Source organism: Poecilia reticulata, chromosome 15, assembly GCF_904066995.2.
Source record: "Poecilia reticulata chromosome 15, P_reticulata-male-v2, whole genome shotgun sequence".
Classification (NCBI taxonomy): Eukaryota; Metazoa; Chordata; class Actinopteri; order Cyprinodontiformes; family Poeciliidae; genus Poecilia; species Poecilia reticulata.
The window spans coordinates 15,859,477-15,875,645 of NC_088844.1; the positions used below are offsets into that span (position 1 = coordinate 15,859,477).

Sequence of the window (16,169 nt, forward strand, 5' to 3'; positions counted from 1 at the left end):
GAGAGCAAAACCTGAAGGTGCAGCCTCAACGTTACCAGCAGCACACAGATGCAGGTTAACAGGTGATTGGTTTTGTCAAAGCTGTTAGTGGTCTTGGTGCCCATGTGTTTGAAAACACTGTCAAAATGTGTGAACTGTGAACAACTTGGTGGGGATTTGAGAGCTTACACAAGTTCAGATCTTTTAAAAAATATATTATTTCGGTCTCCGTGTTATTTTCTTTTTCTGCATGCAAACTATATGCAGTAGACTTACTAAATGGTTGGCCTTTTTTCTTAACATTGTGAGGTATTTCCTGTTGTCCTCAGGTTGCGGTGTAGATTTTAAATCTTCATGGTAAGTGATAGAATAATGGAGGCAGACTTGCTGATGTATTTTAAGGCAATACAAACACATTGTTTCATTCGCTTTCATCTTGTGTAAATATTTGCTCATTAGTATGATGATCATGGAAATGTCCAATCATCTTACTGTTCAGGAAGGAGATTCAATGTTCTAGAAATTGACAAGTTTTGGTGTGAAGAAAGGCAACGTGACCTAAAATCCCAATATATTTTATTTATTTATTGATTTACTTTGCAAAATTTAGAATCTGTAGGAAGTTAGAGAAATTCTTTAAAAGCTTATCCACCCCACTGACATATCTTTTTTCCTTTCTTACCATCAGAATTACATTGATATTATTATTAACACAAAACAAATAAAGAAATGTATCCACATCACCCTATGTATTTTAAGTAATACTTTGTGAGGCAAACTATGCAAAGTGGCCATAAAACAAGAGCCAAAGACCTTGTGAAGATGCTGGCAGAAGCCATTATCCACAGTGAAATGTATTCTGTACCAACATGGTCCAAAAAGCCACTCAAGGAGGAGGAAGCTATTATTCCAAAAGAAACAAAAGACCCAGACAACGGCCTACAAATGCAGGCACGGACAAACACCTTCAATTTCAAAGGTGTGTCTGTTGTCTGATGAAACTAAGTCAGAACTGTTTGACCATAATAACTGTCATAATAGAGCAACCAAGACCATGATTACGCAATTAACTTTTGTCCATTAAGTCCTTTTCCCTTTACAACTTTCCGACTGAAGAATAAAATTAGTTCTGAAAATCAAAGCATGTTTCTGAGCGAAACTGTCGATAAGAAAAACAAATAAACGACCTACTAGCAAAGTTGTTGACATTAACTAATATTTGCCGACAGAGGTATGCTATGGCTTTCTGCATGATGAAGCCCAGTTGGACTGAGTAAATCTTAGCAGTCATTGGATTACCAGGTAAGCATCTGCTTTTAGCCTTCTGCAGCCGTTGGAAAACACCTTGCGAGCTGCGCCTGCATGACTCTCAACAGAGCTGTCTTCATGGTGCGGCTTCGTTACTTCATTTTGTAGGATGAAGAATGTGGAGATTTCTAATTTGCCTCTGCTTTTTGTGTTTGTGCAAACCTGCTTGGGTAAGTTTTCTTCAATAATAGTCAACATGAAGGTGATTAGATAAGATGAGATTGTTGAAGCTTTCAAGAGTCTCTGGTGTGATTATTTGGTGGATTTTTTTCATTTAAATAGATTTTTTTTGTATTTACGAATTTATAATCATAAGTTTTGTGTGGTTTTTTTTTGTTTATAAATGTTAAGCTTATTTCAATATATTAATTAATTTGTCAAATTAAGATATAAAGGGTGCAGCTATGATTACTTTTGTAGATATATGCTAAATAGATTTTGTTAAAATGTATTGACTATGTTTAGATGAGGTAGCTAAGCAGGCTGACGTAACCCAGCTGTAATCCCAGTCAAAGGGACTTGAAAACAAATGTGTATATTTATGTATATCACATAAGATTAGCTGCAAAATTAACGAATGAAAGAAAGGAAAAATAAACATTCAAGAGTTTAAGGAGCTTCAGTTTCTGATTAAGGCTAAATCCAAAAAAAAAATCTTTTGCAATGCATTTCTTTTCACAAACTTTGGTAGAATAATGCTTCCATCCTCAGCTCAGGCAGACTTCGCTCCCTCTTTCTACGACAATGGCCCATCCAGCAACAACGGGAATCTGGCCCTGTTCAGCCTCTCTGAGGATACCCCTGTTGGTGAGTCAGACCCCACTTATCCACCTCTCTAAAATGATGACAGTCCAGTTAGAGGCTTTGGGAACTTTGGTGTCTGAGAGTTCAGAATGCTAGATAACCTTTGATAGTTGGACAGCTCGTTTAAATGCCCTGTCCGTCTGCCGTCACCATCTGTTGATGTGAAAATCTGCTTGATCGTAGTGAATGTGGTTCACCTTCTGTCAGTCAGAAAACTTTATCACTGTGATTTATGATGTAGTGTTTTCTTCCTTTAGGTACACAAATCTATCAACTTAACGGCACAGACCCTGAAGGCCAGGAGGTGAGGTATGGTCTCTCCTTTGACCCAGGGTCAAAGGAGTACTTCAGGGTAGATCCAAAGTCAGGAAATATTACATTAGTGGAAACAATGGATAGAGAGGTAAGCTCAAAACTGAAACATAAATCCACACAAGCATTGTTGAACCTTCACAAAAGGTCTTTTTCTTTCTTTTAATGTAGAAACAAGATTCAGTTGATGTTAATATCAGCATCACCGATGGAAGAAGCAAGGTATTTAAAGAAAAATAACTAATCAAGCAAACAAACCATTTGCCAGAAATGTCGTTGATATAAGAAACTTGGAGGGTTTTTAGACACCTTCTGTAACTATTTGGAATAAAGGCAGCTTTTCAACAATTACATTTTTATCAGGCATGTGTACTCTGTAAATCTTAGAGGTGCACTGATCAGAGTTTTCTGCATGATTTCAGATCTCTGGTGTTTTAGTGCTCTGATTTTGCTATTATACCTGAATATAATTTCTGTTTAAGAACCACAATTAACAGCATTCCATTTTTTTTCTTCATTATATTAAACACCTCAATGACAAGAAAAATATCAAACTCTTTTCTACAATTGCATATTCAACATCCAAAAACATACTAGAAGCATTACTAGTGTGACTTGGAAAGTCTTGGGTAAAGTTCACAAATTGGAAAAACAATCATGATTTCCCAACATCCAGTTCACATTCAAGGCCAGTCAAACTGAACATTAACCAATTCCATCATGTATCTTTTGTAATTATGTTAGTTGACTTGAATCACAGTAAAAATCTACATGTTTGTGACAATTACATATCAGCAGAATACCTGAGTAACCCAAGATATTAAGTGTTGCTTAATTCACCCTTCAGTAGGTTTAATGTTGTGGATGGTTTTCAGAATGAAGTCTGGTTGCTGTTTAAAATAAATCAGATATCCTTTTTTTTTTAATTATTCTTTCCAGGTTGTTGAACGAGTCACAATATTTGTGACGGATGCAAATGATGAAAAGCCTGAATTCCAAAACATGCCTGCAATCATAGATGTGTTGGAAGTAAGATAAACTGATGTCTTGAGTTTTAGTTTCATAACCAAAAGAGATTCTTGTCTCATAATGTGATCACATAAATGCGAACATGTCTTTGTCCACTTTGTGAACTGTAGACAACTGAATCTGGTAGAAGTATCTACAAAGTGGAGGCTGTGGACAGAGACACGGGCTCTGGAGGCTCAGTTACCTACCATCTCCAGGTATGACTCATGAACTAAGTAATGTTGATTTGCATGACCAACTCTAAGTGTAGATGAAGCTCTTTTCTGGTTAATATCAATCAGATGTTGTTGTACATTCACATTTGTTCATTTGCTTGCATGTGGTGGTGTTATTTTGAAAGCAGGGATTACATCACAATCACATTAGAGTCAGGTACTGATAGATTAGAGGGCTGCTTTGGCAGTGGGTGGTGGGCAGTGCTAGTTTGCACTTTGGGCTATTGGGACTACAGAACAGCTGGCCTTAATGTGACAGACAGACAGACAGAGATGAATGCGGAGCGTTCACATTTGGTTATAGCAGTGTTCCACAGTCTGCTATGTCTATAATCACATGGGGTTTAGTACATTCAAATCGACAGATACAGAGATGTAGGCTAATTAAAACAGCTGCGGAGAATTTGTATTATTCTTCCAACTGACCACCTCCATGTGTGTTATAATTTCTAAGGGTTTTCAGTAACAGGCTTGTATGACTAGATTTCAATCTTGTTTTTGTTTTTTTCTGGTTTTGTTTTTGCTCTTTCCTGTGTTACAGTCACCACACTCCAGTTTGTTTGCGATTGACATAAACAGCGGAGTCCTCCGTATCAAATCTGGAAAAACGTTGGATTATGAGAAAACAAAGACACACTTTGTTACTGTCATTGCAAAGGTACAAGTTTGATCAAAAATGATTATTTCTGACTTGCACTTCAACGCTTTCCTCACTGGATGAAGCTGTTTTGACTGTGAGTAGTTTTGAATAAGTTAAACCTTCAGCTGCAGGATGTTTTACAACGTGCCATCATTTCAAGTTGCTATTAAAGTGGGTTCATAGTGTCATGCAATAGAAAAGAACGAAGCATTATTTGATGAAACTATTATTTAAAAATGAATGAATTTTAGGAAATAAATAGTTGTTTGAACATCTCAATGTGTTTGTTTCAGGACGGGGGAGGCAACTTGAATGGCAAGGAACAATTCATGTCATCCACTGCGACGCTCACTGTCAATGTGATTGATGCACAAGACACGCCGCCTTTTTTTATTGGAACCCCCTACTTTGGCTATGTTTACGAAATCTCGGTGCCAGTGAGTGTCAAAACATCTCCCAAAAACTTTGAATGAAACACATAATCACACCACATTCTTATTATAATTTGTCGTTATAACACTATGCATAAAGCACTCATATTTGTTCTAAGGTTTTGACATATAAAAGTGCTAATTAACTCAATTGAAAAGGTGAAACTAATTTGCTAAATAAATTCATTACGCACATTGCGATGTATTTAAAATGTACTTGTTGAGCTTATGAAAGCTACTAGAAAAGATCACAACGGCAAAATATACTAGAAATGTCCGATGCAATAATGGGAAAGATAGCTGACTTGACAGTCATTGACACCGTCCATGAGGAGGTTAAACCACTAAAAGTCAGTGCTTAAAACATTTAAAGTCAGAACTGAGTGGAATGAAAAGCATAGCAGTGTGGAAGAAAGAGGGACAAATGCAGTCTGAAAAAGTATCGCAATTACAAACAGATTTTATTTTGTAGAATTTAGAAGCTCACTCTGAATCTCAGTGAAATTTAGATTTACAAAACTAATTTCATTATATCAATTTTTAAAGTACCATAGTTCATTAGATATCAAAATATAATTTTAAACTTGTATATTTCTAAATGATTCTCTGTTTTTTTTTTCTTTGACAGGGATCTAAAATATTTACAGTCAGTGCTGAAGATGGAGATGTGGGAAACCCAAATCCAGTCAGTTATTCATTTGAAGAGGGTGAGCATTCACAGCAAAAATTTGCAGGGGAATAATTCTTATTTATAGTAAGAATTATAAATAAATAAATAAATAAATAAATAAATAAATAAATAAATAAATAAATAAATAAATAAATAAATGTTTATCTGCGTCTTTCCCCCGTCTCTCCAGGTGATGATGGTGTTTTTGGCATTAACAAGACAAGCGGTTGCATCTCCCTGCTGGTTGCTCCCATTCATCTGAAGAGAGAAATCTTCAACATTAAAGTCAGGGTAATGCAAGTTCCAATCAACACATTTTTCTTAACTTATAAAGAAAGCAAACATTCAAGCTCTGTGAATTATGATATTACTGTTTAGTTTTGCTTTCACTGAGCATTTTGCTCCTTTGTGACTTGAGATAGCAACTCAGATGACAAATAGATGGTTCTATGTTTATGTTGTGCAAACAAACTCACCCAATATTGTCACCTTGGACAGGCAACAGAAATAAGTCCAGAAGCCAAAGATTTGGACTACGGAGTGACCACAGTGGTGATACGTGTGGTGGATTTAAATAATAATCCCCCAACCTTTTATGGGGAGAATGGCCCACAGAATATGTTTGAGTTGACCATGTACGAGCATCCACCAGAGGGAGAAATACTCCGGGGGCTGAAAATCACAGTTAATGACTCTGATAAGGTAGGAGATCGCTTGTAGAAAACTGTTATAGAAATATTACCACAGCAGATATTATTATGCAGTATTAACAATAAAATACCATCATCATCATCATCATCATCATCATCATCATCATCATCATCATCACTCCAGACTGCCTTGTCTGATTTGTTATATAATGATACTAATTTTGTGAAAGTATTATGTTGTTATCTAATCAGAGGCAGGTTTAATCAACAATGACTGTGTGCTTAGGAGAGTGCCATGCTGTCAAGAAAGAGCTGTAAGCCTACCATTATCAAAAACCATCCCCATTAATATCCCATGCGTTTGAAATCAAGTCGATAGAAACAGAAAGGTGCGTGCTGTGCCATTTGTCAACTTACGCAAGCGCCTTTTGTTTTTAAAAGCTGCATCGCTGGATGATGCTGGATGGATTTTCCATGATAATGCTCTCACAAGAGCAGACTCTTTATGTCCACTAACATCATGTTTCACTCCGGGTATTATTACTTAAGCTGTTATCCGAGTGGTTTAACTCTTATTACTATAGCAATTAAGGACAAAAAGCTTTTACTTGAACAGGAAAGACAGCATGCAACTCAGATTTTTCCGTTTGTCGAGCATAAAAAGTGTTGGATTTTTGAATGGCATGTTGATGCATGTTCACGTTCCTGCAGGGTGCAAATGCCAAATTTAATCTAAGATTGATTGGACCAGGACGAATGCTGCGAGCCGTCCCCCAGACTGTACTCAATGAGGCCCAAGTAACAATCTTAGTGGAGGACTCTGCTGCGATGGACTATGAGAAGCATCACTTTCTAACATACAAGGTAACCTCTTGACAACAAAATATGGTGGGAAAAGTACAAATGTTTTCTTAAATAGACATTTGTTCTGACAAGACTACAGACATAAATGTATATAATTGATAACCCAAGTGATCAACGCACAATAGAAGCAATCAGGTCCATAAATAAGATTAGACATAATAAAGTTAAATAACAGCAAGGAATAATTTCACAGGAAGCATAGAAGATATATAAATTCGCACAAGAGACAAGAAGACGCCTGAATCTATCAGGATTTAGAAGACAGTCCTATTCCCTGCCAGTGTAAACAATGTCTGCTGGTTATGACTTATTTGATGGGCTACAAAAAGGTTAATCTGGACTTTTCAGAAAAGTTGCCCATGAGTCAAAGACCACTCACAAAGAAGTGTGAAAAGATCTGAAGTTAGCAGAAACAGCTTTTTATGAAAACAAAAAGCAATATAGTTAAACCCAATGGTCCTCAATGAAATACTGTGAAACTGTAGTCTGATTGGGTGAGACCAAAATGAATGCTTGGATGTGACTGCACACACCATGTTTGGAGGAGGTTCAATGCTTCTTGTCATTCCACTTTACTGAACAAAATTATGAGCTATTGGTGTTTGCAGATTACAAGCCCTGTCACCGACATCTTGTGAGAATTTTATGTACACCCTCCTATTACAATATATTCACTGATAAAACTTTAACATATTCAATAAAATGTTCTTCCTGCTGTAGCCTAAAACAACTGTTTTGAAGTCGAAAATATTTCTTAGCTGTTTTTGTCTTTTTCAGCTGCTCGCAGTTGAGATTGACACTCCAGAGAGATTCAGCGCCACAGCACACATCGTCATTCACCTTCTGGACACCAACGACAACGCTCCCAAATTTTCCTCGGACTATTACATCGCCAGAATTCCCGAAAACTCACCCGGCGGCTCAAATGTGGTGTCGGTCACGGTGAGCGACTTCTCGCCTCGTCTAAAAATACATGCCAGCATGGACATACGTCACTCAGAGCTATAACGCAGTGGTGATTTGGACAAAATGCTCAACAGGGCCCTTTAATTCTCTAAATGTAGACTCTTTGGGCCTGTGGGGGTTGGGATAATATGTGAAATCATGTAGATAAAAGCTAGGCGAGGTAAGCTGCCAGATGGCTATCACTTTCATTTTGTTGTGTAACAGCAAATTCCCTGGCTTCACCCCCCCCACCCCCCTCCTCTACTCAGCCCCCAACATGTAGCAGGACATAGAGCTGCAAAAATATGTCCATGTGTAAGACAAAAAACTTTAAAGGACACACTGAAATGATTGATGTTTGCCGTAACACATCCTCTGCCCTTGCCGGTTCATATCAGATCAAAAGCCACAGGGAGTCCGACTAATAAGTCCTGGCCTTGAGCAAACACCACACAGGCTCTTTGCCTTGATCCCTGGCAATTTCAATCAGATAAAAGAACAGCCAGCAAGTGACCTTGGACACATGGAGACACTGAACAGACCTCCCAGCAGCTGCAGACAGACAGATTAGCCGAAGCCCAGGATAATATTCTGTCATCAAAAAGGCTCTCTTTTCAGGCCTAACCCCTGCAACATCATGACTGGTTTATCCAGCAAATTGAGTTGAGTTTTCACTATTCAAAGCATAAATATAATGAGATTCTCTTTTTATGAAAAAAACGTAACTATTGAGTGTAAGGAATTTCTTCCGCTAATATAATCAGTGCAAGCACACCATTTTTTCTTTCTTCCTCTTGCTAATGTGTCACTGGTGATTGTTTTCAGGCTTTAGACCCAGACTCAGGACCCTGGGGTGAAGTCAAATACTCCATCTACGGATCAGGGGCTGAAATGTGAGTACTGCCAAGATTTGTAAGAAATTTAGTTCTGCTTTATTACAGCATGTAGACGTTTTTTATAGCATATTCATCACATTATCAATGAAGTAGTCACCTTGCGCAAGTAAGAAGTTAAACTTTTTCATGTTTTTAAGATAAATAAAGCCTATTAAATGGGAGTGCAGTGCATAATTGTAAAGTAGAATTAAAAGGACACACGGTTTTCAGAAAATTTTTTTAAAATTCCAAAAATGTGAGGTGCTTTTAAATAAATCCAGCCATCCACCACTCCATCTCATCCCCTACACTCTCTCTAAGCCCACACATTTTTGAAACACTTTTCTACAATCACAGCTGAACACTTTGGGGAGTTGTCTCCACTAGTTTTGCAGACCTGGACATTAAAATATTTGCCCGCTTTTGCAAAATAGCTCGAACCAGGCCCGGTTAAACATCCACTTTCAAGTCTTACCACATATTTTCAAATAGATTTAGATCTCTACTTGCTTAGCCAGTGTAACACCTGCACGTGCTTCAATCTAAACTATTCTGTTGTAGTTCTGGCTGCATGTTTAAGGCTGTTCTCCTGTTGCTCCATCCATCTTCCTATCAAACCTATCAGACCAGCTTTCCTGTCCCTGCTAAAGAAAGAAAATCCTCTCAGCATGAAGCTGCCACCACCATGTTTCACCTTGTAGATGTTGTGTTCAGGGTAATTATCTGGATGCCTCTCAGAGTGTTTTGCAAGTTGACCGTACGACCGTGGGTAGTACATTAAATCACAACAGAATAAGTTGAAGTTTGTGGTGGTAACTTCACAAAATGTGATAAAACCTACGGAGAATAAATACCTTTGCAAGGGAATAAATATTCACATCAATTGCTACTTAGCCAGTCTTATTTGGCAACCAAATTAAGAGTTTTTAATTTAGATGAATTTTGTAAAAAGAATTAAATACATTATGTTTTGTACTCAAACATCTAAGCACTTTAAAAATTACATTTTGTGGCTTTTTTGTGTATTTTGACTATGTGTGATGAAGTAAGAGAGAATTTGTTTGCACAGCAAAAACAATTGGCCTTTGTTGCCAATGTCATGTTTTCGCAATTGAATAACACAAACTTTTAAACAGATCTGAACCTGGAAATTTCTAGAACAAACACAAGAAGCAGCAAAGATATCTGTTGCCATAGAAACATAAAAAAAAAATCACAACTGTCTTTCCTTTCAATGCCTCTCAGTGCTGTAGCCTGGGGAATCCGCTGATGTTTTCTTGCCTCAATTAGATTTTTATTAATCTTCTAGTTTTAGTTTTCCACTTCCAGGAAAACATCTGAAGGGTCTTTGTTCTCCCTTTGTGAACAGAAGAAAGTCCACCAAATTTCTATCTACTTTAAAATCCCTTCACATGAAGGACCAGGAATCACTTTTCAAAGTGAAAATGTGTCCTTTTGTTTGTTTGGATTTTGTTTTAATAAAATACAAATTAAAACAAACTCTCACATTACGACACATGAGCTTTGTTAACAAGGGCTGCTCTCCGTAACCATCTCATGTGGTTCATATTTTTTTGAGTATTTGATGCAGATTTTGAGCTCTGCAGTAATGAGTTTAAGCCGATATGTGATGTCACATGGCAGAGCAAAGGATTTCCAAAATAAGCATCAGCGAGAGATTTGGAACACTTACGCTTACATGTTTGTTTAATCAAAAAACACTTGACATCTATCCTGTGTTATACTTTTAACAAATTGTTCCTTCAAGGCTAAAACGGCGTGCTTTAGAACAACATATTTCAGAGGTTACACATTTTCACAGAAGGTTGTGGATGGTTTGGATGTCAGAGAGCAACGCAGTACGTATCAGCCTTGTTCTGCTTTAATCTCTTAATGGGATTGGAGGAGAAAATAGACTGCTCTTTGCTTCTGCGTATACCTTGAACTCCAGCAAAATTCACTGTTAGTCAAGCAAACAAGTCAGTAAATAAGACCTAATTCCAAACTGACTGTAATTTTTATGAAAAACGACAGTGCTATTTCAGAAAAAAAAACATTAGCTAAAATGGTTATTTGTTTTTGTTTTTTTTAACAATTAGCTCACAATACTTGGTTGTTGCAGTACACATCAGGAACAGATCAGCAGTATGGATGATGGGGGTTTCATATCAACACAAAGCTCACTTAGACTGTGACGCTCAAGTAAATTGATGATAATCTCTAAAATTTTGAGGTTGACTTATCTGCATACATTTTAATAGTTCAACAAAATTAATGTTTCTTTTTCTCAAATGGATTTTTTGCAGATTTACAGATTTGCAAAGTGTTTTGAATTGCTAGGAAGCAGTACAGTATTCTTAATTGGCTGCGCTTACCCACGTGCTTTTTCACAATAAATCACAAACTTCTCAGAGTTAACTTTTAGATGTTGTCTTTTAATTCACAGTTAAATCATGAAGATGTGGAATCTTTTTTTTTTTTTGCAAAGTTCTAGTTATGTTTGACTAGAACTTTATTAAAGTTTAAAAAGAAATGACACTGGGGACGTCCCAATTATGGCATTCTGTTTGTTTCCAATACCAATCCAGGTTATTTAAGATTACCTCGTCATACTGTAATAATTTATTAGAGTAACATGTTTACTTGAAACACTCAGGGAAAGTAAGAAATAATTCTATTCGACTCTATTTATTTGCAGGTTTCTGATCCAGCCTACATCCGGGATCATTTACACCCAGCCCTGGGCGAGTCTGGATGCTGAGGTGAGATCTAAGTATAACTTCTACGTGAAGGCAGAGGACGCTGAGGGAAAGTACAGCCTGGCTGAAGTTTTTGTGACCGTGTTGGATCTGAATGACCATCCACCTGCTTTCAACAATAATTTCCTGGAGAAGACCATGGTGATTGGAGCGCCAGTGAAAATAGAGGTATGCACTGTTGTGTTACTTGATGTAGATAAATTAACATTCAGTCAAGCGTACTTTTTGGAACGACTGCCGTGTGTAAGAACGGCTTCCCTACAGGCTGTGGACGACGACGCAGAAATACCCAACAATGTCATCGAGTACGCCATCATGAAGGCCGAGCCAGACAACAACATCTTTGACATAGACGCTGACACAGGAGAAATCAAGTTAAAGTCCTACATCAAGTCAATGGCTATCATTCAGAATATTACCAAGAAGACAGACTGCAGTTGGTCCCTGGTAGTCCAGGCTCGTGACCGGGGTCAGCCGTCCTTCAGCACCACTGCAGTTGTCAAGATTGACATCACTGAAGCTGTAAGTCAAGTAATAAGTGTGTCTGTAGTTTGCAAACGTTTATTTTTTCCTCATTCATAGTTTTCCTCAAAGTTCGACTCTTTTAAAGTGAATCATAAATTTAGAAATGATCTGTGCTTTATTTACTTCAAATATATATTTTTGAAAAGTTACAGCCACAATTATCTCATAGATGCAATTGTGATGTTTTCAGATCAAATCCAGATTTGTCTCATACTTCCTGGGTCTAAGGAAACGTCCCGGGGCAGTGTTTGGGATTTGTTTGACCCTCGTGACTTTCGCTGTCTGCCTAACAATCGCCATTTCAACAGCTATGTACTGGAAATCTGTGAAAAAGACCCGTGTACAACCTCAGGGCAAGATCAGAAAGATTGCACGGAGGCCTGTGCCGTAAACGAAGCTTGCCTTGAGATCATCAGCACAGCAACACTGTTGTTTTCACTCTGTGGTTCCAAGAATCTGCAGCTATTTGTTTTCAGAGGACTTTGTAGTACAACAGGTCTGTAAAAGAGTACATGATGGAGCACAATCTTTCAAAATTTTCAAGTTTGTCGCCTATGTTTTGATTTATCACTCTAATTATGGCACGACAAGGAATTGTTCTTGTAAAATTTTTGGATTGGATTTTTCAAAGTATATGTTTAAGTTTTTTCTGTTATTCTAATTTTGTTCCCTTCAAATGCTGAATGGTCTATTGGTTCCTCCATGAACCTCTCTGATCTTGTCTTGTCAAAACCTAAAAAAAGGTTAAAGAAAAACTCAACTCGACGCCTTGAAGAAGCGTATAAAGCAAAGCCAAAAGTACAGAGCTATAAGCAATTTATAGCTCTGAACATATCACCAATCAATCAGTACCAGCCCTACAGAACAGTAAATCTTTGTGTGATTTCAGTCCCGTGGATTTGAATTCTTCTTGTGCTCTTTTACAGACTCAACTGAAAGGGGGGCCTTTGGGATCATTTATAGAGCTGAATAGAAACAACTCATTACAAATCATAGGTATGCTCGTTGGCATCATTAGCCTTGTGGTCATAGTCACAGTCATCATCTCCACCGCCACATTCCTGCGTAACAAAAAGTCCAATCGGATCCTGCCCACCCGCAGAGTCCGGAGAAGGCCACCGAAGCAGCCGTTCTGGAACTTCAAAAGCCCATTTAAGTCGTCAGAGACCCCAAGAGAGGATTTCACAGTTCAAGAGGAACAGCAAGAGCCAGAGGTGAATGTGATGAACGCCAACTACAACAACAATTTCAGTACTGTTGTAAGACACTGGCCTCCACCGCCCTGTGCACCTTCTTTGCCCCCTCCGCCGCCCACCTATGTTCCAGGAGAGCGACACTGGACCGTACCCACAGTCTCTGCAGTCGTGGTCCCCAAACCCAGACAGAGGCCGAAGATAGACAGAAGGGACACGGTGAACAAAGCATTAGTTTCAGAACTGAAGATGAGACTGGAGCAGAAGAAGATGGCATCACTTTATAACACGTAAAGAGATTAAGATTTTGTAAAGCGAGGTTCTTTATTGGTAATAGTTCCTCTATTCCTCTATGGAAAGTTTGTAGAACAGCATGTACGAATGCTAGCAGCCAGCTAGATGGACTCCCAGCTTCAGTTCATTTTAGAAAATCAGCTTACAGAGAAACTCTTCATACCTGTGGAAATAAATGCAATAGCAGAGGTTGAAAATCTGACCAGCTGTTTAAGCCTTTAACATATACAAACATTTCACTACAGCCTCAATAGCAACACAGTGTTTGTATCACCGTGAGCTCTGAGAGATATAAATGTTCCAAATGAGGAAACCAGCTGATCTTCCCACGCTGTATTTGTTAAAAGCAAGCATTGTTTTTCTTCTTCTGCCTGAAGTTTTAATTACAGTTTTCTTTATCTGCCATGTGTTTGGTTATGTCACTAGAGTAGGCACAATCACAGTAAAAAAGTTACTGGTGGAGTTCTGTTGAAAGTTCTTACAAAGAAATCAATGCCACAATGCTTTGCATATAAGCAGGTATTGAAGTGGATCAGGAGGTATAAATTGGGCCAATACCATCACATCTATATAAGGAGTGGGGTTTTTTTTGGTAACACTTTATTTGAAGGGGAGTGAATAAGACTGTCATGACACTGTCATAAACATGACATAACACCTGTCAGGAACATGAATAAGCCTTCATGAATATTTATGACTGTCATTCGGTAAATTATGACACTTTTAATACAAAGTTGACATTATTCAAAATGTCTTTGTTATGACAACTTGACATTAACCAAAAAATTATTACTGATATAAATTTGTTATAAAAGTATTACTGATTGCACTTTAAAAATTAGGTAACTTTATGTTATTAAAGGTAAAGTTTAAACAGTAATGATTTATTGGTTAATGTCAAGTTGTCATAACAAAGACATTTTGAATAATGTCAACTTTGTATTAAAAGTGTCATAATTTACCGAATGACGCTTTATGACAACCGTCATAAATATTCATGAAGGCTTATTCATGTTCATGACAGGAGTTATGTCATGTTTATGAGTGTCATGACAGTCTTATTCACCCCCTTCAAATAAAGTGTTACTTTTTTTTTCTATTTTCTACAAATTCACTAATGTGGCAGCTTTCGGATACAAGTATAAAGGAACTATTACAGTTAATAACCTCACTACAAAAAGTCTGAACTGTTCTTTAGGATTTCACTAAGCAATCTCAACACAATGTCCTTTTGGCAAGTCTAATAAATGTATTTTATTGTTTAATCATCACCAGACCATCACTGCTGCTATTTAATCCAGCCAGATGAGAACAAGCTGTTGCTCTTTACACCTTGTAATGAGATCGCTAATAAAACTGGCACAGGTAGAAAGATGAACTCAATCAGTAACAGAGCTGTGTGTGTACGTGTGTGAGCGTTGTTCTGTGTGCATGAATGCAAGCTCTTATAAGTTTAACTAAAATATGAAACTGTTTCATTTCATGTGTATATAATGTAATTTTTATAAGTGGAAAAAAACTGCCATATGTATTATTGTTCTTGTTGAAATCCTAATTCTAAATGAATTATAATTTTTTTGTTGTGGTTGATCAAACAATCACATTACTGAGCTCTTCTTTCTTGAATGATGTGTTAACTCTGACATGACATATTTGACACAGCTTTTTTGTTGGGAATATATTGTTTGCTTAGCATGCAAACAATCTATTTTATATCAAGAGATTTTATAGTCCTTCAACTCATAAGGATCAGAGGGAAGAAAGTCAAAGTGGTCAAACAAAGAAGGTCTTGAACATTTTGTGCAGATGTGAAGCACCGCATTAAAATTAATATTCACGTTTGATGTATTTACCATTTTATAGTGTATGTATTTCAGTGAGTACATTTTTTTCTTTATTGTTCAAACATTTATGCTTTCGATAAAAAATAAAAATATTTATTTCACTTAATGTGAAGACATCTTATTTATTTGCATTGTTTATGTCCATCAGAATTATATCCTTAATGAGACATTTTAACCAGTAAAGGTGAATATGAAATAAGAGATCAACATTTTATACTCTAGTACTTAGAGTGTGTCTAAATCTATTAAGCTAAACTGGAAAGATAAAATTTTTATAACAGGTCATCAACGATTTAAGGGAGCAAAAGTATAGAAAAAAATGTGTCAGAAGTGTTTATTACTCAAGTAATAAGGATGAAATGTTAATGTCTTCTTTCATGTTAATCGCATGATGTCAGGCTCAAATGCCTTTGAGCTTGACAAAAGTTATCAAGGATAACTTTTGAGCCTTGGCATTCTTTGACTTAGATAAGAAAGATTAACTCAATCATTAACAGAGCTGTGTGTATATGTGTGTGTGTGCGTTGTTCTGTGTGCATGAAAACAAGCTCTTATAAGTTTATCTTAGATGCTGGAAATTATACTGGAGATCAGTAGGCGGACAAATAATGTTTACCAGCTCCATACATTTAACTACTAAGCTACAAGTAATGTTTTTAGAGTAAATATTGAAAAATAAAGTTATGAATGAATATTAAGTTGCAGCAGTGGCTACAACAAATTAAACTGGTGAATAATAAAAGTGACATTTTCTTCTGTCATATGGAGACCAAGGATTTTACAGCAAAAGGCTGCAACCTTACACCACTCTCAAAATCACATAACCACATAT

General features: G+C 37.0%; 1 protein-coding gene across 2 annotated transcripts; it reads left to right on the top strand.

The window, feature by feature from the left end:
- Window positions 1-1,293: 1,293 nt before the first annotated feature.
- Window positions 1,294-15,438, top strand: cdhr1a (cadherin-related family member 1a). 2 transcript variants are annotated; one of them, XM_008429533.3, is made up of 17 exons: window positions 1,294-1,457; window positions 1,999-2,094; window positions 2,349-2,494; window positions 2,575-2,625; window positions 3,343-3,432; window positions 3,543-3,629; window positions 4,189-4,305; window positions 4,581-4,724; window positions 5,347-5,425; window positions 5,579-5,679; window positions 5,887-6,090; window positions 6,750-6,902; window positions 7,680-7,844; window positions 8,673-8,740; window positions 11,421-11,649; window positions 11,746-12,003; window positions 12,197-13,026. In XM_008429533.3, the coding sequence occupies exons 1-17, from the start codon at window positions 1,397-1,399 to the stop codon at window positions 12,395-12,397; spliced, it is 2,250 nt and encodes a 749-aa protein (XP_008427755.2). In that variant the 5' UTR covers window positions 1,294-1,396; the 3' UTR covers window positions 12,398-13,026. The 2 variants fall into 2 exon arrangements, with proteins under 2 accessions (XP_008427755.2, XP_008427754.2); XM_008429532.2 differs by having other exon boundaries at window positions 1,296-1,457; window positions 12,933-15,438.
- The last annotated feature ends 731 nt before the right edge of the window (window positions 15,439-16,169 follow it).

Coding starts and splice junctions, on each gene's coding strand:
- cdhr1a (XM_008429532.2), top strand. CDS start 1,397: ATGAAGAATGTGGAGATTTCTAATTTGCCTCTGCTTTTTGTGTTTGTG. Junction 2,495..2,574: donor TGGAAACAATGGATAGAGAG/GTAAGCTCAAAA, acceptor CTTTTAATGTAG/AAACAAGATTCAGTTGATGT. Junction 4,306..4,580: donor TTGTTACTGTCATTGCAAAG/GTACAAGTTTGA, acceptor TGTTTGTTTCAG/GACGGGGGAGGCAACTTGAA.